This window comes from Portunus trituberculatus, chromosome 19, assembly GCF_017591435.1.
Source record: "Portunus trituberculatus isolate SZX2019 chromosome 19, ASM1759143v1, whole genome shotgun sequence".
Classification (NCBI taxonomy): domain Eukaryota; kingdom Metazoa; phylum Arthropoda; class Malacostraca; order Decapoda; family Portunidae; genus Portunus; species Portunus trituberculatus.
Genome location: NC_059273.1, coordinates 14,048,896 through 14,069,688, shown reverse-complemented (window position 1 = coordinate 14,069,688; position 20,793 = coordinate 14,048,896). Strand labels below are relative to the sequence as shown.

General features: G+C 45.9%; 7 protein-coding genes across 8 annotated transcripts; 3 read left to right on the top strand and 4 right to left on the bottom strand.

The window, feature by feature from the left end:
* Positions 1-856: 856 nt before the first annotated feature.
* Positions 857-3,104, bottom strand: LOC123506053 (pigment-dispersing hormone 2 peptides-like). The gene is made up of 3 exons (XM_045257896.1): positions 3,046-3,104; positions 2,018-2,111; positions 857-1,826 (listed from the first exon to the last, which is right to left on the bottom strand). Exons 2-3 carry the CDS (start codon positions 2,108-2,110, stop codon positions 1,680-1,682), a joined length of 240 nt encoding a protein of 79 aa, XP_045113831.1. The 5' UTR covers position 2,111; positions 3,046-3,104; the 3' UTR covers positions 857-1,679.
* Positions 3,105-4,504: 1,400 nt separating this feature from the next.
* On the top strand, positions 4,505-5,464 carry LOC123506055 (pigment-dispersing hormone 2 peptides-like). The gene is made up of 3 exons (XM_045257900.1): positions 4,505-4,561; positions 4,901-4,988; positions 5,241-5,464. Exons 2-3 carry the CDS (start codon positions 4,902-4,904, stop codon positions 5,385-5,387), a joined length of 234 nt encoding a protein of 77 aa, XP_045113835.1. The 5' UTR covers positions 4,505-4,561; position 4,901; the 3' UTR covers positions 5,388-5,464.
* A 2,108-nt stretch (positions 5,465-7,572) lies between these two features.
* On the bottom strand, positions 7,573-9,006 carry LOC123506208 (pigment-dispersing hormone 2 peptides-like). Of its 2 annotated transcripts, none has more exons than XM_045258135.1 (3): positions 8,946-9,006; positions 8,401-8,494; positions 7,573-7,856 (listed from the first exon to the last, which is right to left on the bottom strand). In XM_045258135.1, exons 2-3 carry the CDS (start codon positions 8,491-8,493, stop codon positions 7,710-7,712), a joined length of 240 nt encoding a protein of 79 aa, XP_045114070.1. In that variant the 5' UTR covers position 8,494; positions 8,946-9,006; the 3' UTR covers positions 7,573-7,709. The 2 variants fall into 2 exon arrangements, with proteins under 2 accessions (XP_045114070.1, XP_045114069.1); XM_045258134.1 differs by having other exon boundaries at positions 8,942-9,000.
* Positions 9,007-10,388: 1,382 nt separating this feature from the next.
* On the top strand, positions 10,389-11,359 carry LOC123506225 (pigment-dispersing hormone 2 peptides). The gene is made up of 3 exons (XM_045258153.1): positions 10,389-10,450; positions 10,829-10,922; positions 11,122-11,359. Exons 2-3 carry the CDS (start codon positions 10,830-10,832, stop codon positions 11,266-11,268), a joined length of 240 nt encoding a protein of 79 aa, XP_045114088.1. The 5' UTR covers positions 10,389-10,450; position 10,829; the 3' UTR covers positions 11,269-11,359.
* A 2,273-nt stretch (positions 11,360-13,632) lies between these two features.
* On the bottom strand, positions 13,633-14,574 carry LOC123506227 (pigment-dispersing hormone 2 peptides-like). The gene is made up of 3 exons (XM_045258155.1): positions 14,515-14,574; positions 14,200-14,293; positions 13,633-13,905 (listed from the first exon to the last, which is right to left on the bottom strand). The coding sequence occupies exons 2-3, from the start codon at positions 14,290-14,292 to the stop codon at positions 13,759-13,761; spliced, it is 240 nt and encodes a 79-aa protein (XP_045114090.1). The 5' UTR covers position 14,293; positions 14,515-14,574; the 3' UTR covers positions 13,633-13,758.
* A 1,378-nt stretch (positions 14,575-15,952) lies between these two features.
* LOC123506236 (pigment-dispersing hormone 2 peptides-like) lies at positions 15,953-16,850 on the top strand. Its single transcript, XM_045258162.1, has 3 exons — positions 15,953-16,011; positions 16,337-16,428; positions 16,611-16,850. Exons 2-3 carry the CDS (start codon positions 16,338-16,340, stop codon positions 16,757-16,759), a joined length of 240 nt encoding a protein of 79 aa, XP_045114097.1. The 5' UTR covers positions 15,953-16,011; position 16,337; the 3' UTR covers positions 16,760-16,850.
* Positions 16,851-19,264: 2,414 nt separating this feature from the next.
* On the bottom strand, positions 19,265-20,268 carry LOC123506222 (pigment-dispersing hormone 2 peptides-like). Its single transcript, XM_045258146.1, has 3 exons — positions 20,177-20,268; positions 19,742-19,835; positions 19,265-19,544 (listed from the first exon to the last, which is right to left on the bottom strand). Exons 2-3 carry the CDS (start codon positions 19,832-19,834, stop codon positions 19,398-19,400), a joined length of 240 nt encoding a protein of 79 aa, XP_045114081.1. The 5' UTR covers position 19,835; positions 20,177-20,268; the 3' UTR covers positions 19,265-19,397.
* Positions 20,269-20,793: the final 525 nt, after the last annotated feature.

Sequence of the window (20,793 nt, the reverse complement as noted above, 5' to 3'; positions counted from 1 at the left end):
TGGAAAAAATAAACACGGTAAGCTAAGAAATGAACTTCAAACAGACCAGTACGTCCCACTCAACAACAGATATCGTTTGGATTTAAGTAGATTAAACACAAAGGTACTAGGGAGACAGAACATTTTAATAGATATTTGCATAGAAAGGAGCAAAATGAATGAATGAATTGATTAATTCATGAATAGATGAATAAAATAAAGCTAAATATATGAATAAAGAATAAAGGTGATCAAAATAGATTCATGAAATATAGAAATTGGAAATAACTTTAATTTTAATTTTTTTTTTTTTATGATATGGTCTATAGCGCCTATAGGTGTACTTAAAAGAGTATTGGAAGCGCTGTTCAGTTTCCACTCATTAGTGACCCAGGCAATTTTATTTATAGTGGTACCCATATTAGGGCCATAGCACCACCCAAGCGCATCTTTGGTGTAATTACCTAGAATCTAGGTATCATGGTGACATGTAGGTAACTTTAAATCAATGTTTCAAGGCGGTATGAACAATAAATCTACTAACTCTCTGTCTCTGATGTTTATGTCCGTGGCGGGCCGTGGCTGTGCGTGTGTAGGGAGGGGTGTGAGTCACTACTTCACCAAGGATCTCCAGAGAAACACAAAGTGAGGATTGTGAAAACTGCAAAGACTCCAGAACTCTATGCCTTGGTTATATTGGCTTCAAAGATCAGAGCTGCCGTGGTGCAGTGGAACCATGCGTGCTTTGGGATCCGAGGGGTCTGCAAGCGCACGGGTTCCAATCCTGTCCACGGTCTGAGTGTAGGTTGGGCTTCCTCACTCGGGGCAACGGTTTCCTAGCGGGTGGGCTTTGACATAGGAGGTGACCTAAAAAGTATCTCCTTTAGCCCATAAATTCCCGTGAAAAGCCCACATGGTAAAAAAAAAAAAAATCAAGAAAATGTTGAACGATATAGTGAGGAGCTCCAAGAGGAACAGTTTGACAAAAGTTTTCTGAAATACAAAGGCAAGCCTTTATATTTCAGAACACAAAATAAGACGCCAAGTACAAGTACTTCTGTCCATTGCATAGACCATGCGTGTTATCAAAACCTGCGTAGCTAGAAAAAAAAAGAAGATAAATGAATGAATAAATAAAAATGATAAATAAAATCCCTACATAAGATAACAAAAATTAATGTTTGGTAAAGGTGCTGCTATGAAGGAAATCGTTTAAGGAATATGAAAGTGAGGAAACTAAAAACAGGGTATTGGAGATAGCTCAACATTTGTACCAGCATTTTGTCAGTATTGCTTCGAAAGGACGAATATTTGGTTACTCCTAAGACATAAGGCGCCGTGAGCACGCCAGCACTTGACGGTCGGGACGTTGTGGAATATAAATGTGATACCCAATAGTGAATGACGTGGAATATTTGCAATCTCCACACGTGCCAGTCTTCACTACCACGAATTGTTGCTGTCCACCAGAATGACATTTACAAGTATCCCATAATTGGCTTAGTGAACAGCGTGGTGTGGGTCAGTCTTGCGGTGTGTTGTGGTGGTGGCGCCCCCGTCACTTGTTACATAGGATGAGGAGGAGGAATGATTAAGATAAGAAAAAAACAAGTATTTCTGATATAACTGTATGTAAAGTTTATTCATTAAATGTGTGATGCGAGGAATGGTGAAATTGAAGGGCGCGAAGGGCGGGCCCATCACCGCCTGCCGGCCTCGTTCATAATTACAGAGAGGCCGAGCAGTGAGTTGATGAGTTCAGAGTTGCGTTTGTGAGGGAGACCTGCGGCGGCGTCCTGTGGGGCGTGGACCACCTTCAGGATGCGTGCCGCCAGGGTGGCCACGGCCTGTGTGGGCGTGGGGCGGAGAGTACACTGTCATTATACGAGTGTAGCATACACTGGTGTATGTATACAGGTGTATTATGGGAGGGATACCTGGCGGGGAACTGCACCTGGGGACTTGGAGGCTGTTTAGTACACACACACACACACACACACACACACACACACACACACACACACACACACACACACACCTCACGCTCGGGGACATGAAGCTCCTGCCCCTGGGTGAGGAGGGCAGCGAGGACCACCAGCACCAGCACGGCCACGAACACACCGCTGCGCATCCTGCAGGGGAACAAGCTGCGTCAGGAGGGCTGGCTGGGGGGAGGGGGGCACCACCCACTGTCTGGGAAGGAGTGGCGGGAAGGGGAAGGTCTCTCTTTACTTAGTGGTCAGAGGCATCGACTGTTTGGTGTTGTTTGTTATTTGTTTTGTTTGTTTGTTTTGTGTTAGTTGTACAGACCTTCAGGTGTGTGTGTGTGTGTGTGTGTGTGTGTGTGTGTGTGTGTGTGTGTGTGTGTGATTCACTGTTTGATCTGCTGCAGTCTTTAACGAGACAGCCAGACGTTACCCTACGGAGCGAGCTCAGAGCTCATTATTTCCGATCTTCGGATAGGCCTGAGAACAGGCACACACCACACACCGGGACAACAAGGTCACAACTCCTCGATTTACATCCCGTACCTACTCACTGCTAGGTGAACAGGGGCTACACGTGAAAGGAGACACACCCAAATATCTCCACCCGGCCGGGGAATCGAACCCCGGTCCTCTGGCTTGTGAAGCCAGCGCTCTAACCACTGAGCTACCGGTGTGTGTGTGTGTGTGTGTGTGTGTGTGTGTGTGTGTGTGTGTGTGTGTGTGTGTGTGTGTGTAATTCACTGTTTGATCTGCTGCAGTCTCTGACGAGACAGCCAGACGTTACCCTACGGAACGAGCTCAGAGCTCATTGTTTTCCGATCTTCGGATAGGCCTGAGACCAGGCACACACCACACACCGGGATAACAAGGTCACAACTCCTCGATTTACATCCCGTACCTACTCACTGCTAGGTGAACAGGGGCTACACGTGAAAGGAGACACACCCAAATATCTCCACCCGGCCGGGGAATCGAACCACGGTCATCTGGCTTGTGAAGCCAGCGCTCTAACCACTGTGTGTGTGTGTGTGTGTGTGTGTGTGTGTGTGCGCAGACAGATAGCTGGCTGTGAACACACTTGCTCTGTGGGCAGGAGGGTAAGATGGCAGTTAGGCAGGTAAAGTAGTTAGGGCAAGGCTGGCGATGGAATGATGCTGGTGGCTGCTGCTGCCCAATATTTATGTCTCACGCCCCTTCCTCCTCACCCCTCACAGCCTGCCACCCCCGCCCCCTCCCCCGCGGCACACATGCGGCAGGTAAATGTGTGTATTAAGTGTTTAGTGGAAGACAACCGCTGAAAATAACTGGGCGGCGGAATTAACGCGTGTCACAGACACCTCTCCTTGCTCTCTCTCTCTCTCTCTCTCTCTCTCTCTCTCTCTCTTCTTCGAAATTTTTTTTCTTGACGTGTTTTCTGTTTTGCAGAAAGAATGGATGTTACGTCGGTTTGGTCTAAAGAGATGACATTGGTCCTTAAGTATCTAAGACAAAATCTAAGTATACAGCTGGCAATTGTTAATGAGTAGATACATAAGTAGAGATGGCGATGAATGGCAAATGAGGAGGAAAACAAGGATTTTAACGATTCATCTAACACTAAATGGTGGCTTATGCGATATGAAGGATTTCAAGACAAAATTGACTTTACAAAAGCTGAACAACGAACAATGGTGAATGATAATGTTGTTAATCTCTCAATCACACACACTTTTCCAGCACAGGTTGCAGCAACTGTCAGTCATCGCTCATTGTCTTAACAGGCAGTGTTTTCATCCTTTGTGTGGAAAACTGTACGCCATGATTCTTATTTATTCACTTATATGTTGAATACTTTTTAGTCTCCTGTACTTATTAAATGTTAACAAAAACACGACAACCTGGCATGTTTTTCAACATTTCTCTTACCTTCCCTGCGTACACCTAAATTTCTACAAGCGTCGCTCATACATACGTCATCCTTGCAATTGACATTCGTGCGCTTTTCACTTTTACATGCATTGCACACCTGTCTGTCATTCACAAACTTGTCACCTAAACTTGCGTCATTAACTAACACGCCATCAACAAACACATGTCATCAGCACACCTGTCTTCCACTTCCTTCAGGTGAGGCATCGCATCCTCACACATAAAATGCAATGCTGTTCATTATTCTCAAAACATATCTTTACACTCCACTCTTCATTACAACAAAGTACTTCCACCAGGGAAACAAAAAATAATCGAAATAAAAAAGAAATCAATACAAAAATCATAAACACGAAAAAGACATCGTTCACTTCGCCAATACTAATTCCACTCGACACACATGAGAGGAAAACGTTCGCGAATAAAAGCCGGTGGCTGTGTCACGCGTTTATTCCGCCGGCCAGTTCTTTGCAGTGGTTGTCTTCCACTAAACACTCCATGAACACACACCTGCCGCGTGTGTGCCGCGGGGGAGGGAGCGAGTGGCAGGCTGTGAGGGGCGGGGAGGAAGGGGCGCGAGACATAAATATTGGGCAGCAGCAGCCACCAGCATCATTCCATCGCCAGCCTTGCCCTAACCACCTTACCTGCCTAACTGCCATCTTACCCATCTTTCCACAAAGCAAGTGTGTCCACAGCCAGCTGTCTGTCTGCACACACACACACACACACACACACACACACACACACACACACACACACACACACACACACACACACACACACACACAGATACCTGAAGGTCTGTAGAAGGAACACAAATTTTTCACCTCAAGGTCACAAGCAAGCAAGCAAACAAACAAACAAACAAACAAACAAATAAACAACTAACAACACCAAACAGTCGATGCCTCTGACCACTAAGTACAGAGAGACCTTCCCCTTCCCGCCACTCCTTCCCAGACAGTGGGTGGTGCCCCCCTCCCCCCAGCCAGCCCCTCCTGATGCAGCTTGTTCCACTGCAGGATGCGCAGCGGTGTGTTCGTGGCCGTGCTGGTGCTGGTTGTCCTCACTGCCCTCCTCACCCAAGGGCAGGAGCTTCAGTCCCCGAACGTGAGGTGTGTGTGTGTGTGTGTGTGTGTGTGTGTGTGTGTGTGTGTGTGTGTGTGTGTGTATGTATGTATGTGTGTGTGTGTGTGTGTGTGTGTGTGTGTGTGTGTGTGTGTGTGTGTGTACTAAACAGCCTCCAAGTCTCCAGGTGCAGTGCCCCGCCAGGTATCCCTCCCATAATACACCTGTATACATACACCAGAGTATGCTACACTCGTATAATGACATTGTACTCTCCGCCCCACGCCCACACAGGCCGTGGCCACCCTGGCGGCACGCATCCTGAAGGTGGTCCACGCCCCGCAGGACGCCGCCGCAAGTCTCCCTCACAAACGCAACTCTGAACTCATCAACTCGCTGCTCGGCATCTCTGCGCTCATGAACGAGGCCGGCAGGCGGTGATGGCCGCGCCCTTGCCTCCCTTCAAACAGATCTATTCATTCTAACTCACCTCGCATCACACATTTAATGAATAAAGTTTCAATACAGTTATATGAGAAATACTTGTTTATCCTATCTTGACCATGCTCCTCCTCATGATGACCAACAAGGGTATGACAATGCCGACGCTTCCTTGCCTTTAACATTTCTTGTCGCTCCTCAGTGTTATCTTTTCCTCACTGGGACACGGATATCAGAAGCCACTGAGAGTAGCCCCCTTCACGGTTCCCTCATGCTAGCACTATCCTTGCTTGCTATCCAAAGTTGTCCAAGTTTCATGCCAGTGCCCTTTAATCCTTTAATCCTTTCCAACAGTTTCGTTTTAACTCCTGTCTCTATCAACTTAAAGTAATCCGTCCTTTATATCTCTTTTGTAACTTGTAACTAAAGAAAAGAAAAGCTTTGACGATTCAACTTAAAAAGGAAGCGAATCCTGACTCATATTTGGATCTCATACTACGTATAGCTCCAGTTCCTCCTCAGGATCCTCCAAGACAGATGTGACTGGCATTTTGCTTCTTCTGGTTGTGGAATCCGAGGATTAACTGTTCTGATATTTCATGAAATAATTAATACTCCTCTGTCAATGATCCATCTTTTGTGTGCTGGACACATAACACAGTCAGGAATGGAGGCTTACGTTCATTCTCACTGTTTTTCTCCTGCTCTGGTTTATAGAGAATATTAGACAAGGCTCAAAACGGTACTTGCGCCTTGCATATGCTGCTTTTCATTTCTATTCGAAATCGGGAAAAGATTGCTCTACATCTATCCAAAAACGTATTCAAAATAAGAGAAATATCACTAAAACTTTCTAGATCTAACTCCCTCGTGACCTCTGGCATCTGTCCAAACATTATACCTTCTCTGGCATTAATTTTTGGAAGGCTTATGAGCCTAGTAAGGTCTATAACTGTGTGCTTCGGTGCTTATGTTATGCTCAGTCAAACTCTTCTAACTTCGTCAACCCTTACCTTTACTTCCTGCTTGAAGTTTACATACATTTAACACGTTCCTAAAAAAGACTACAGATCCAACCGTTCAAAAACCGCCTTGCTTTTCTTTTCATATTATGCCCTTTGCAAGTTTTTCTATCTATCGGTAACAGGAAGATTCTGACACACCTACCACTGCTTAATTTTATATCTGATCACCAAGATGGGCTCCGTCTTGGCCGCTCAACTAGTGATCTTACCTACCTTACTTATTCTTGGTCGTGGTCTTTAAGGATGAAAAGTGTCGCTATTGCCTTAAACATATCAAAATTATCTGATAAAGCTTGACTCAAACTTAGAATCTACAAATAATCCACGTAATGCTTCTCTATAATTTCAGCCTCCCGCTCCTCTTTTCTCTCTCTCTCTCTCTCTCTCTCTCTCTCTCTCTCTCTCTCTCTCTCTCTCTCTCTCTCTCTCTCTCTCTCTCTCTCTTTATCTATTTATCTATCCATTTATCTATCTCTGGCAGCTTATAAAGATGTTACATCTACATTACATGGTATAGCAATAAATAACAGGCTAAAGGTTATATTGTTGGTTTTCCCCAGCTTAAAGCCTTTCACTGAATATAAATATATACAGTTTTATGGTCGGGCATGATTCAGCAGCCATTCCTTCACAAACACTTTAAGCCCCTGTACAGCAGCACCTTCAAAGAGTGTCTCTGGTGTTAACAGGGTGTTCCACCAACCGACATAAGTGTTTATGAACAGGCGCCGTTGGTGCCACGTCCGAGATCTGGGTTGCAGCAGCTCACTCAGGGACAGAGCGACTGCTCGTGCAGTGACTTAAGCCACAAGGCTTTGTGCCTCGCAATCTTCACCGTTTGTTTCATCCAAACTATATACTATTCCGATCTTACAAACTGCATAACACACCCCTCCTCCCTCGGCCACGCCACATAAGGCTTTTTACTTTTTGCCAAATTCTGTCAAACTTTTTTAATGCAAGCGTTAGCCACTGATTTAAATTTTTCATTATTATTATTATTTTTTTTTTGTGTGTGTGGGTAGGGAAAGGTGAGATCTATAACTTGCTGTCTGTTTTTGGTTTAATTCTTCCGGCTGTGTGTACCAAGGCAGTGTTACTTTCACTTGTTTGTTTGGTATGAAGAGGATGAGCATGGCCAAGATGAAGCAAACATGGCATTTGTTGTTACTAAAGAATAGTTTATTTATTAAATGGGTTAAGACAGGTGTAGTGCATGAGACATGCCTGCTGCAGGGAGGCGGCGGCACGCCTCAGCCACAACTTGCAGCACGAAAGGGTGCGAAGGGCGCGGTCATCACCGCCTGCCGGCTTCGTTCATGAGGGCAGAGATGCCGAGCAGCGAGTTGATGAGTTCAGAGTTGCGTTTGTGAGGGAAACCTGCAGCGGCGTCCTGCGGGGCGTGGACCACCTTCAGGATGCGTGCCGCCAGGGTGGCCACGGCCTGTGTGGGCGTGGGGCGGAGAGTACACTGTCATTATAAGAGTGTAGCATACACTGGTGTATGTATAAGGGTGTATTATGAGAGGGATACCTGGCGGGACACTGCGCCTGGAGACTTGGAGAGTGTTTAGTACACACACACACACACACACACACACACACACACACACACACACACACACACACACACACACACACACACACACACACACACACACACACACACAGTGTAGTGGTTAACACGATCGACTCACAATCGAGAGGCCCGGGTTCGAGTCCCGGAAAGAGGCGAGGCAAATGGGCAAACCGCTTAATGTGTGGCCCCTGTTCACCTAGCAGTAAGTAGGTACGTGATGTAACTCGAGGGGTTGTGGTCTCGCTTTCCCGGTGTGTGTTGTGTGTGTTGTGGTCTCAGTCCTACCCGAAGATCGGTCTATGAGCTCTGAGCTCACTCCGTAATGGGAAAGACTGGCTGGGTGACCAGCAGGCGACCGAGGTGAATTACACACACACACACACACACACACACACACACACACACACACCTCACGCTCGGGGACATGAAGCTCCTGCCCTTGGGTGAGGAGGGCAGCGATGACCACCAGCACCAGCACGGCCACGAACACACAGCTGCGCATCCTGCAGGGGAACAAGCTGCGTCAGGAGGGGCTGGCTAGGGAGAGGGGGGCACCACCCACTGTCTGGGAGGGAGTGGCGGGAGGCGGGAAGGGGAAGGTCTCTGTGTCCTTAGTGGCCGGAGGCATCGATTGCTTGTTGATGTTAGTTGTTTGTTTGTTTGTTTGTTTGTGACCTTGAGGTGAATAGTTTGTGTTCCTTGTGCAGACCTACCGGTGTTTGTGTGTGTGTGTGTGTGTGTGTGTGTGTGTGTGTGTGTGTGTAAAGTAAGTAAGTAAGTAAGTGTGTGTGTGTGTGTGTGTGTGTGTGTGTGTGTGTGTGTGTGTGTGTGTGTGTGTGTGTGTGTGTGTGTGTGTGTGTGTGTGTGTGTGTGTGTGTGTGTGTGTGTGTGTGTGTGTGTGTGTGTGTGTGTGTGTGTGTGTGCAGACAGACAGCTGGCTGTGGACACACTTGCTCTGTGGGCAGGTGGGTAAGATGGCAGGCAGGCAGGTAAGGTAGTTAGTGCAAGGCTGGGGATGGAATGATGCTGGTGGCTGCTGCTGCTCAATATTTATGTCTCACACCCCTTCCTCCTTACCCCTCACAGCCTGCCACCCCGTCCCCTCCCCCGCGGCACACACGCAGCAGATATGTGTGTGTATTGAGTGTTAAACGGAAGACAACCACTGAAAAGAACTGGCCGGCGGAATAAACGCGTGACACGGGCACCGGCTTTTATTCGCGAACGTTTGCCTCTCATGTGTGTCGAGCGGAATTAGTATTGGCGAAGTGAACGATGTCTTTTTTGTCTTTATGATTTTTAGTTTTTTCTATTTCGATTATTTTTTTGTTTCCCTGGTGGTATTATTGTGTTATAATGAAGAGCTGAGTGTAAAGACTTGTTTTGAGAATAATGAACAGCATTGCATTTTGTGTGTGAGGATGAGATGTCTCACCTGAAGGGCGGAAGACAGGTGTGCTGATTACAAGTATTTGTTGATGACATGTAAGTTAATGTCGCAAGTTTAGGTGACAAGTTTGTGAATGACAGACAGGTGTACAATAGACGTACAGGTGACAGGTACACGAATGTCAATTCCAAGGATGACGTATGAACAAGCGACGCTTGTACAAATTTTAGGTGTGCGCAGGGAAGGTAAGAAGAATGTTGAAAAAAAAACCTGGTTGTCGTGTTTTCTTTTTTAACATTTGATAAGTACAGGAGACTAAAAATATACAACATACAAGTACAGTTTCCCACAAAAAGGATGAAAAGGTTGCCTGTTAACACCATGAGTGATGACTGACAACTCTTGCAACCTGTGCTGGAAAAGTGTATGCGATTGAGAGACTAAACAACATTATCAATCACCTTTTTTTTATTATACTTTGTTCGTTGTTCAGCTTTTGTAAGGTCAAACTGTCTTGAAATTCATCATCCGCCTTCATTCAATGTTATATAGCTCTTTAAAACATTTATTTTCCTTTTAATTTGTCATTCATAGCTCCGAACACTCCGCCATACCTACTTTAATATCTACTGTCAATAAACTCATCATTAACTGCTAGCTGTATACTTACATGTTTGTCTTAGATACCTAAGGATCAATATCATCTTTTGAGACCAAACTAATATAAAATCAATTATTTTTGAAAACCAGGAATGCATCCACACTATGCATATGCGAGGCAATTATTTGCGAAGAAAACGTATTAAGAGCCGCGCCTGTGTCAGTCATTAATTCCGCCGCCCAGTTCTTTTCAGTGGTTGTCTTCCACTAAACACTCAATACACACACTTACCTGCCGCGTGTGTGCCACGGGGGAGGGGACGGGGTGGCAGACTGTGAGGGACGGGGAGGAAGGGGCGTGCGACATAAATATAGGGCAGCAGCAGCCACGAACATCATTCCATCGCCAGCCTTGCCCTAACTACCTTAACTGCCTGCCTGCCATCTTACCCACCTGCCCACAGAGCAAGTGTGTTCATAGCCAGCTGTCTGTCTGCACACACACACACAAACACACACACAGACACACACACACACACACACACACACACACACACACACACACACACACACACACACACACACACACACACACACACACACACACACACACACACACACACACACACACACATGAAGGTCTGTACAAAAAACTCTTCACCTTAAGATCACAAAGAAAGAAAGAAACAAAGAAACAAACAACAAACCACACCAAACAGTCAATGCTTCTAAACACTAAGGACAGAGAGACCTTCCCCTTCCCGCCTAAGCCACTCCCCTCCAGACAGAAGGTGGTGCCCCCCCTCCCCTCAACCAGCTCCTCTTGACGCAACTTGTTCCCTTGCAGGATGCGCAGCGGTGTGTTCGTGGCCGTGCTGGTGCTGGTGGTCCTCGCTGCCCTCCTCACCCAGGGGCAGGAGCTTCATGTCCCCGAACGTGAGGTGTGTGTGTGTGTGTGTGTGTGTGTGTGTGTGTGTGTGTGTGTGTGTGTGTGTGTGTGTGTGTGTGTACTAAACAACCTCCAAGTCTCCAGGTGCAGTGTCCCGCCAGGTATCCCTCCCATAATACACCTGTGTACATACACCAGTGTATGCTACACTCGTATAATGACAGTGTACTCTCCGCCCCACGCCCACACAGGCCGTGGCCACCCTGGCGGCACGCATCCTGAAGGTGGTCCACGCCCCGCAGGACGCCGCCGCAGGTCTCCCTCACAAACGCAACTCTGAACTCATCAACTCGCTGCTTGGCCTCTCTGCGCTCATGAACGAGGCCGGCAGGCGGTGATGGGCCCGCCCTTCACTCCCATCAAACAGACCTGTTCATTCCACCACGCCTCGCATCACACATTTAATGAATAAAGTTTAAATACCGTTATATGAGAAATACTTGTTTATCCTATCTTGACCATGCTCCTCCTCATGATGACCAGCAAAGTGTATGTCAATGCCGACTCTTCCTTGTCTTTAACATTTCTTGTCGCTCCTCAGTGTTATCTTTTCCTCACTGGGACACGGATATCAGAGGCCACTGACAGTAGCCCCTTCACGGTTCCCTCATGCTAGCACTATCCTTGCTTGCCATCCAACGTTCTCCAAGGTTCGTGCCAGAGCTCTTTAATCCTCTAAATTTTTAACCGTGTCGTTTTAACTTCGGTGTCTATCACATTAGAGTAATCCTTCCTTTATATCTCTTTGTAACTTGCAACTAAAGAAAAGAAAACCTTTGACCATATAACTTAAAAAGAAAGCAAATCCTGACTCCTATTGGGATCTCATACTACGTACAGCTGCAGTTCCTCTTCATGCTCCACGACAGAGGTGTCTGGCATTTTGCTTCTCCTGGTTGTGGGATCCGAGGATTAATTATTCTGATATTTCATGAAATAATTAATACTCCTCTGTCAAAGATCCATCTTTTGTGTGCTGGACACATAACACAGTCTGGAATGGAGGCTTACGTTCATTCTCACTGTTTTTTCTCGTGCTGTGGTTTATAGAGAGTATGAGACAAGGCTCAAAACGGTACTTGCGCCTTACATATGCTGCTTTTCATTTCTATTTAAAATCGGGTCAAGATTGCTCTACATCTACCCAAAAATGTCTTAAAAAATGAAATAAAAAATAAAAAAAGCTTTCTAGATCTAACTCCCTTCGATACCTCTGGCATCTGGCCAAGCATTATATTTTCTTTGGCATTAATCTTTGGAAGGCTAATGAACTTATTAAGGTCTCTCCCTTAATTTCTCTAACTGTGTGCCTCGGTGCTTACAGTTTGCCCATTCGAGCTCTTCTAACTCCGTCAACATTTACCTTTACTTTTTGCTTGAAGTTACTTACATATAACACGTTCCAAAAAAGGACGACTGATCTAACTCTTCAAAAACCACTTTGCTTTTCTTTTAGTATTATGCCCTTCGCAAGGTTTTCGATCCATCGGTAACAGGAAGGTTGTGACACACCTACCATGGTATCAGTGTTCTAGGTGGAGGCGTAATTGCCTCACACCAAAGATGCGCTTGGGTGGTGATATGGGCCTTAATATGGGTACCACTATAAATAAAATTACCTTCGCTGCTAATGGGTGGAAGCTGAACAGCTCTTCCAATTGTAGTTACAGGCGCTGTATGCTATAACACGAAAAAAAAAATGCTTAATTTAATATCTGATCACCAATATAGGTTCCGTCATAGCTGCTCAACTGGTGACCTTACCTTCTTTACTGATTCTTCGTCGTGTTCTTTAAGGATGAAAAGTTTCGCTATTGCCTTAAACATGTCAAAATTATCTGATAAAGCTTGACTCAAACTTAGAATCTACAAACTATCCGCCTATTGCCTCGCTATTTTTTTAGGCCCTCGTCCCTCCCTTCTCTCTCTCTCTCTCTCTCTCTCTCTCTCTCTCTCTCTCTCTCTCTCTCTCTCTCTCTCTCTCCTATCTATCTATCTATCTGTGACAGCTTACAGAGTTGTTACATTTACATCACATGGTATAACAGTAAATAACAGGCCAAAGGATATATTGTAAGTGTTCCCCAGCTTAAAGCCGTTCTCTCTGTATAAATATATACAATTTTATGGTCGGGCATGCTTCAGCAGCCATTAATTCACAAACACTTTGAGCTCCTGTACAGTAGTACTTTCAAAGTCTTTCTGTGTCGTTAACAGAGTGTTTTCCCCAACCGATATTAGTGTTTATGTACTGGCGCGGTGGTGTCACGTCCAACACCTTGGCTAAAGAGGCTCACTCAGGGGCAGAGCAACTACTCGTGCGATGACTTGAGCCGCAAGGCTGCATATGTCGCTATCTTCACCGTGTGTTTCACCCAAACTATATGCTATTCCGATCTTACAATCTGCATAACAACCCTTATTCCGCGGACTCGCCGCAAAAGTCTCTACTTTTTGCCACATTTTGTCCACCTTTTTTTAATGCAGGAGTTAGCCACTGATTTCAAAATTTCAATGTTTTTATGTATTTAGTTTTTTTTTGTGGGGGGGTAGAGAAGTGTGAAATCTATAACTTGCTGTATGTTTTTGGTTTAATTCTTCCGGCTGTGTGTAATAAGGCAGTGTTACCTTCACTTATTGTTTGTTTGGCATGAAGAGGATGAGCATAGCCAAGATGAAGCAAAGAAAGCATTTGTTGTTCCTAAGGAATAGTTTATTTATTAAATGGGTTAAGACAGGTGTAGTGCATGAGACATGCCTGCTGCAGGGCGGTGGCAGCCCGCCATAGCCACAGCTTGCAGCAAGGAAGGGTGTGAGTGGTGCGGCCATCACCGCCTGCCCGCCTCGTTCATGAGCGCAGAGATGCCGAGGAGGGAGTTGATGAGTTCAGAGTTGCGTTTGTGAGGGACACCTGCGGCGGTGTCCTGCGGGCCGTAGACCACCTTCAGGATGCGTGCCGCCAGGGTGGCCACGGCCTGTGTGGGCGTGGGGCGGAGAGTACACTGTCATTATAAGAGTGTAGCATACACTGGTGTATGTATAGATAAGAGGTGCCCCAAAAAGTAAAAAGTATACAGGTGTATTATAGGAGGGATACCTGGCGGGACACTGCACCTGGAGATTTGTAGGCTGTTTAGTACACACACACACACACACACACACACACACACACTGCAGCAGATCAAACAGTGAATTACACACACACACACACACACACACACACACACACTCACACACACACACACACATACACACACACACACACACACCTCACGCTCGGGGACATGAAGCTCCTGCCCCTGGCTGAGGAGGGCAGCGAAAACCACCAGCACCAGCACGGCCACGAACACACAGCTGCGCATCCTGCAGGGGAACAAGCTACGTCAGGAGGGACTGGCGGGAGAGAAAGGGGCACCACCTACTGTCTGGGAGGGAGTGGCGGGAGGTGGGAAAGGGAAGGGCTCTCTGTCCTTAGTGGTCAGAGGCATCGACTGTTTGGTGTTCAGACGTGTGTGTGTGTGTGTGTGTGTGTGTGTGTGTGTGTGTGTGTGTGCAGACAGACAGCTGGCTGTGGAAACACTTGCGTTGTGGGAAGGTTGGTAAGATGGCAGGCAGGCAGGTAAGGTAGTTAGGGCAAGGCTGGCAATGGAATGATGTTGGTGGCTGCTGCTACACAATATTTATGTTTCACGCCCCTTCCTCCCCGCCCCTCACAGCTTGCCACCCCGTCCCCTCCCACGCGGCAGACACAAGGCAAGTAAGTATGTGTATTGAGTGTTTAGTTGAAGACATGCAATGAAAAGAATTGGCCGGCTGAATAAACGTGTGACACGGGCACCGGGTTTTATTCGCGAACGTTTGCCTCTCATGTGTGTCGAGTCGAATTAGTATTGGCGAGGTGAACGATGTCTTTTTCGTTTTTATGATTTTTGTTTTGATTTAAAAAAAAAATTATTCCGATTATTGATTTGTTTCCCAGATGGAAGTATTTTGTAATAATGAAGAGTTGTTTGTAAAGATTTGCTTTGAAAATAATGAATATCATTGCATTTTATGTGTGAGGAAGTGATGTCTCTCCTTAAGGAAGCAGAAGACAGGTGTGCTAATGACAAGTGTTTGTTGATGGCGTGTAAGTTAATAACGCAAGTTTAGGTGACAAGTTTGTGAATGACAGACAGGTGTACAATGGACGTACAGGTGACAGGAGCACGAATGTCAATTGCAATGATGACGTATGTGTGAGCAACGCTTGTACAAACTTTAGGTGTACGCAGGGAAGGTAAGAGGAATGTTGAGAAAAAACATACCAGGTTGTCGTGATTTTTTTTTAACATTTGATAAGTACAGGAGCATCATGACGTACAGTTTTCCACAAAAAGGATGAAAAGGTTGCCTGTTAACACAATGAGCGGTGGCTGATAGTTCTTGCAACCTGTGCCAGAAAAGTGTGTGTGATTGAGAGACTAAACAACATCATCATTCAGAATTGTTCATTACTTAGAGTTTGTAGAGTCAATCTTGTCTTGAACTACATCATCCGCCTCCATTTAATGTTATATAGCTCGTTAAAACATTTATTTTCCTTTTCATTTGTCATTTATAACTCCGAGCACTCCGTCATACCTACTTTTACATATCTACAGTCAATAAACTCATTATTAACTTTCAGCTGTATACTTACGTGTTTGTGTTAGATACCTAAGGATCAATATCATCTTTTGAGATCAAACCAATATAAAATCCATTCTTTTTGAAAACCTGGAATGTATCCACTCTATGCATATGAGAGGCAATTATTCGCGTAGAAAACGTATTAAGAGCCATTGTCTGTGTCAGTCATTAATTCCGCCGCCCAGTTCTTGTTATTGCATGTTTTCCACTAAACACTTAATGCACACACTTATCTGTCGCTTGTGTTCCACGAGGGAGGGGGCGGGGAGGCAGGCTGTGAGGGACGGAGAGGAAGGGGAGTGAAACATAAATATTGGGCAACAGCAGCCACCAGCATCATTCCATCGCCGGCCTTGCCCTAAATACCTTACCTGCCTGCCTCCCATCTTATCCACCTGCCCGAAGAACAAGTGTGTCCACAGCCGCTGTCTGTCTGCACACACACACACACACACACACACACACACACACACACACACACACACACACACACACACACACACAGACCTGTAGGTCTGCGCAAGGAAAACAAACTCTTCACCTCAAGGTCACAAGCAAACAAACAATCAAGCAAACAAACAAACAAACAACAAACAACACCAAACAGTCGATGCCTCTGACCACTAAGGACAGAGAGACCTTCCCCTTCCCGCCTCCCGCCACTCCATCCCAGACAGTGGGTGGTGACCCCCTACCCCTAGCCAGCCCTTCCTGACGCAGCTTGTTCCCTTGCAGGATGCGCAGCGGTGTGTTCGTGGCCGTGCTGGTGCTGGTGGTCCTCGCTGCTCTCCTCACCCAGGGGCAAGAGCTTCATATCCCCGAACGTGAGTGTGTGTGTGTGTGTGTGTGTGTGTGTGTGTGTGTGTGTGTGTGTGTACTAAACAGCCTCCAAGTCTCCAGGTGCAGTGCCCCGCCAGGTATCCCTCCCATAATACACCTGTATACATACACCAGTGTTTGCTATATACACTCGTATAATGACAGTGTACTCTCCGCCCCACGCACACACAGGCCGTGGCCACCCTGGCGGCACGAATCCTGAAGGTGGTCCACGCCCCGCAGGACGCCGCCCTAGGTCTCCCTCACAAACGTAACTCTGAACTCATCAACTCGCTGCTCGGCCTCTCTGCACTCATGAACGAGGCCGGCAGGCGGTGATGGGCCCGCCCTTCACTCCCATCAAATAGACCTGTTCATTCCACCACGCCTCGCATCACACATTTAATGAATAAAGTTTAAATACCGTTATATAAGAAATACTTGTTTATCCTATCTTGACCATGCTCCTCCTCATGATGACCAGCAAAGTGTATGACAATGCCGACTCTTCCTTGTCTTTAACATTTCTTGTCGCTCCTCAGTGTTATCTTTTCCTCACTGGGACACGGATATCAGAGGCCACTGAGAGTAGCCCCTTCACGGTTCCCTCATGCTAGCACTATCCTTCCTTGCCATCCAACGTTCTCCAAGGTTCGTGCCAGAGCTCTTTAATCCTCTAAATTTTTAACCGTGTCGTTTTAACTTCGGTGTCTATCACATTAGAGTAATCCTTCCTTTATATCTCTTTGTAACTTGCAACTAAAGAAAAGAAAACCTTTGACCATATAACTTAAAAAGAAAGCAAATCCTGACTCCTATTGGGATCTCATACTACGTACAGCTGCAGTTCCTCTTCATGCTCCACGACAGAGGTGTCTGGCATTTTGCTTCTCCTGGTTGTGGGATCCGAGGATTAATTATTCTGATATTTCATGAAATAATTAATACTCCTCTGTCAAAGATCCATCTTTGTGTGCTGGACACATAACACAGTCTGGAATGGAGGCTTACGTTCATTCTCACTGTTTTTCTCGTGCTGTGGTTTATAGAGAGTATGAGACAAGGCTCAAAACGGTACTTGCGCCTTACATATGCTGCTTTTCATTTCTATTTAAAATCGGGTCAAGATTGCTCTACATCTACCCAAAATTGTCTTCAAAATGAAATAAAAATCAAAAAGCTTTCTAACTCTAACTCCCTACGAGACCTCTGGCATCTGGCCAAGCATTATATTTTCTCTGGCATTAATCTTTGGAATGCTTATGAGCTTATTAAGGTCTCTCCCTTAATTTCTCTAACTGTGTGCCTCGTTGCTTACAGTTTGCCCATTCGAGCTCTTCTAACTCCGTCAACATTTACCTTTACTTTTTGCTTGAAGTTTACTTACATATAACACGTTCCAAAAAAGGACGACTGATCTAACTCTTGAAAAACCACCTTGCTTTTCTTTTAGTATTATGCCCTTCGCAAGGTTTTCGATCCATCGGTAACAGGAAGATTGTGACACACCTACCATGGTATCCGTGTTCTAGGTGGAGGCGTAATTGCCTCACACCAAAGATGCGCTTGGGTGGTGATATGGGCCTTAATATGGGTACCACTATAAATAAAATTACCTTCGCTGCTAATGGGTGGAAGCTGAACAGCTCTTCTAATTGTACCTACAGGCGCTGTATGCTATAACACGAAAAAAATGCTTAATATAATATCTGATCACCAATATAGGTTCCGTCATAGCCGCTCAACTGGTGACCTTACCTTCTTTACTGATTCTTGGTCGTGTTCTTTAAGGATGAAAAGTTTCGCTATTGCCTTAAACATATCAAAATTATCTGATAAAGCTTGACTCAAACTTAGAATCTACAAACAATCCACCTATTGCTTCGCTTTTATTTCAGGTCCACGTCCCTCCCTTCTCTCTCTCTCTCTCTCTCTCTCTCTCTCTCTCTCTCTCTCTCTCTCTCTCTCTCTCTCTCTCTCTCTCTCTCTCTCTCTCTCTCTCTCTCTCTCTCTCTCTCTCTCTCTCTCTCTCTCTCTCTCTCTCTCTCTCTCTCTCTCTCTCTCTCTCTCTCTCTCTCTCTCTCTCTCTCTCTCTCTCTCTCTCTCTCTCTCTCTCTCTCTCTCTCTCTCTCTCTCTCTCTCTCTCTCTCTCACTCATAGCTTAAATAATTGTTACATCTACATTCCATGGTATAGCAGTAAATAACAGGCTAAATGTTATATAGTAAGTGTTTCCCAGCTTAAAGACTTTCTCTATATATAAATATATACAGTTCTATGATCGGGCAAGCTTCAGCAGATATTCATTCAAAAACACTTTGAGCCCCAGTACAGCAGCACCTTCAAAGTTTTTCTGTGTCGTTAACAGGGTGTTCCACCAACCGAAATTAGTGTTTATGTACTGGCGCTATTGGTGCTACCTCCGACACCTTGGTTGCAGATGGTCACTCAAGGGCAGAATGACTGCTCGTGCAGTGACTTGAGTCGCAAGGCTTCATGTGTCGCTATTTTTACCGTGTGTTTCACTCAAACTATATAATATTCCGATCTTACAAACTGCATAACACACGCCTCCTCCCAGGGCCTCGTTGCAAAAGGCTATTTACATTTTGCCACATTTTGTCCACCTTTTTTAATGCAAGAGTTGACCACTGATTTCAAATTTTCATTGTTTGTATTTAGGTTTTTTTTTGTGTGTGTGTGGATAGGGAAGGGTGAAATCTATAACTTGCTGTATGTTTTTGCTTTAATTTGTGTGTGTTGCAAGGCAGTGTTACCTTCACTTCTTGTTTGTTTAAAATGAAGAGGATGAGCATGGCCAAGATTAAGGAAATAAAACATTTGTTGTTCCTAAGGAATAGTTTATTTGTTAAATGGGTTAAGACAGGTGTAGTGCATGAGACATGCCTGCTGCAGGGCGGCGGGGGCCCGCCTCAGCCACAGCTTGCAGCATGGAAGGCTGCGAAGGGAGCGGCCATCAACGCCTGCCGGCCTCGTTCATGAGTGCAGAGATGCCGAGCAGCGAGTTGATGAGTTCAGAATTGCGTTTGTGAGGGAGACCTGCGGCGGCGTCCTGCGGGGCGTGGACCACCTTCAGGATGCGTGCCGCCAGGGAGGCCACTGCCTGTGTTGGCGTGGGGAGGAGAGTACACTGTCATTATGTGAGTGTAACATACACTGGTGTATGTATACAGGTGTATTATGGGAGGGATACGTGGCGAGACACTGCACCTGGAGACTTGGAGGGTGTTTAGTACATACACACACACACACACACACACACACACACACACACACACACACACACACACACACACACACCTCACGTTCTGGGACATGAAGCTGCTGCCCCTGAGTGAGGAGGGCAGCGAGGACCAGCAGCACCAGCACGGCTACGAACACACCGCTGCGCATCCTGTAGGGGAACAAGCTGCGTCAGGAGGGGCTGGCTGGGGGGTAGGGGGGCACCACCCACGTCATGGAGGGAGTGGCGGGAAGGGAAAGGTCTCTCTGTCCTTAGTGGTCAGAGGCATCGATTGTTTGTTGTTGTTAGTTGTTTGTTTGTTTGTTTGTTTGTTTATAACCTTGAGGTGAAGAGTTTGTGTTTCTTTTGCGGACCTTCAGGTGTGTGTGTGTGTGTGTGTGTGTGTGTGTGTGTGTGTGTGTGTGTGTGTGTGTGTGTGTGTGTGTGTGTGTGTGTGTGTGTGTGTGTGTGTGTGTGTGTGCGTGCAGACAGACAGCTGGCTGTGGACACACTTGCTCTCTGGGCAGGTGGGTAAGATGGCAGGCAGGCAGGTAAGGTGCTTAGGGCAATACTGGCGATGGAATGATGCTGGTGGCTGCTGCTGCCCAATATTTATGTCTCACGCCCCTTCCTTCCCACCCCTCACAGCCTGCCACCCCGCCCCCTCCAAGGCGGCAGACACACTGCAGGTAAGTGTGTGTATTGAGTGTTTAGTGGAAGATAACCACTGAAAAGAACTTTTGAGCGGAATAAACGCGTGACACGGGCACCGGCTTTTATTCGCGAAATTTTGCCTCTCATGTGTGTCGAGTGGAATTATTATTGGCGAGGTGAACGATGTCTTTTTCGTCTTTATAATTTTGGTATTTTTTTTTATTTCGATTATTTTTTTGTTTCCCTGGTGGAAGTATTGTATTATAATGAACAGTTATTTGTAAAGATTTGCTTTGAGAATTATTAACAACATTGCATTTTGTGTGAAAAGATGAAATGCCTCACTTGAAGGAAGAGGAAGACAGGTGTGCTGATGAGAATTGTTTGTTGATGGCGTGTAAGTTAATGAAGCAAGTTTAGGTGACAAGTTTGTGAATGACAGACAGGTGTACAATGTACGTACAGGTGACAGGTG

Excerpts from the sequence above, each read along its gene's own strand:
- LOC123506053 (XM_045257896.1), bottom strand. The coding sequence starts at position 2,110 with ATGCGCAGCGGTGTGTTCGTGGCCGTGCTGGTGCTGGTGGTCCTCGCT. Across the intron at positions 1,827-2,017 it reads TTCATGTCCCCGAGCGTGAG|GCCGTGGCCACCCTGGCGGC; the intron begins GTGTGTGTGTGT and ends ACGCCCACACAG.
- LOC123506055 (XM_045257900.1), top strand. The coding sequence starts at position 4,902 with ATGCGCAGCGGTGTGTTCGTGGCCGTGCTGGTGCTGGTTGTCCTCACT. Across the intron at positions 4,989-5,240 it reads AGGAGCTTCAGTCCCCGAAC|GCCGTGGCCACCCTGGCGGC; the intron begins GTGAGGTGTGTG and ends ACGCCCACACAG.
- LOC123506208 (XM_045258135.1), bottom strand. The coding sequence starts at position 8,493 with ATGCGCAGCTGTGTGTTCGTGGCCGTGCTGGTGCTGGTGGTCATCGCT. Across the intron at positions 7,857-8,400 it reads TTCATGTCCCCGAGCGTGAG|GCCGTGGCCACCCTGGCGGC; the intron begins GTGTGTGTGTGT and ends ACGCCCACACAG.
- LOC123506225 (XM_045258153.1), top strand. The coding sequence starts at position 10,830 with ATGCGCAGCGGTGTGTTCGTGGCCGTGCTGGTGCTGGTGGTCCTCGCT. Across the intron at positions 10,923-11,121 it reads TTCATGTCCCCGAACGTGAG|GCCGTGGCCACCCTGGCGGC; the intron begins GTGTGTGTGTGT and ends ACGCCCACACAG.
- LOC123506227 (XM_045258155.1), bottom strand. The coding sequence starts at position 14,292 with ATGCGCAGCTGTGTGTTCGTGGCCGTGCTGGTGCTGGTGGTTTTCGCT. Across the intron at positions 13,906-14,199 it reads TTCATGTCCCCGAGCGTGAG|GCCGTGGCCACCCTGGCGGC; the intron begins GTGTGTGTGTGT and ends ACGCCCACACAG.
- LOC123506236 (XM_045258162.1), top strand. The coding sequence starts at position 16,338 with ATGCGCAGCGGTGTGTTCGTGGCCGTGCTGGTGCTGGTGGTCCTCGCT. Across the intron at positions 16,429-16,610 it reads GCTTCATATCCCCGAACGTG|AGGCCGTGGCCACCCTGGCG; the intron begins AGTGTGTGTGTG and ends CCACGCACACAC.
- LOC123506222 (XM_045258146.1), bottom strand. The coding sequence starts at position 19,834 with ATGCGCAGCGGTGTGTTCGTAGCCGTGCTGGTGCTGCTGGTCCTCGCT. Across the intron at positions 19,545-19,741 it reads TTCATGTCCCAGAACGTGAG|GCAGTGGCCTCCCTGGCGGC; the intron begins GTGTGTGTGTGT and ends ACGCCAACACAG.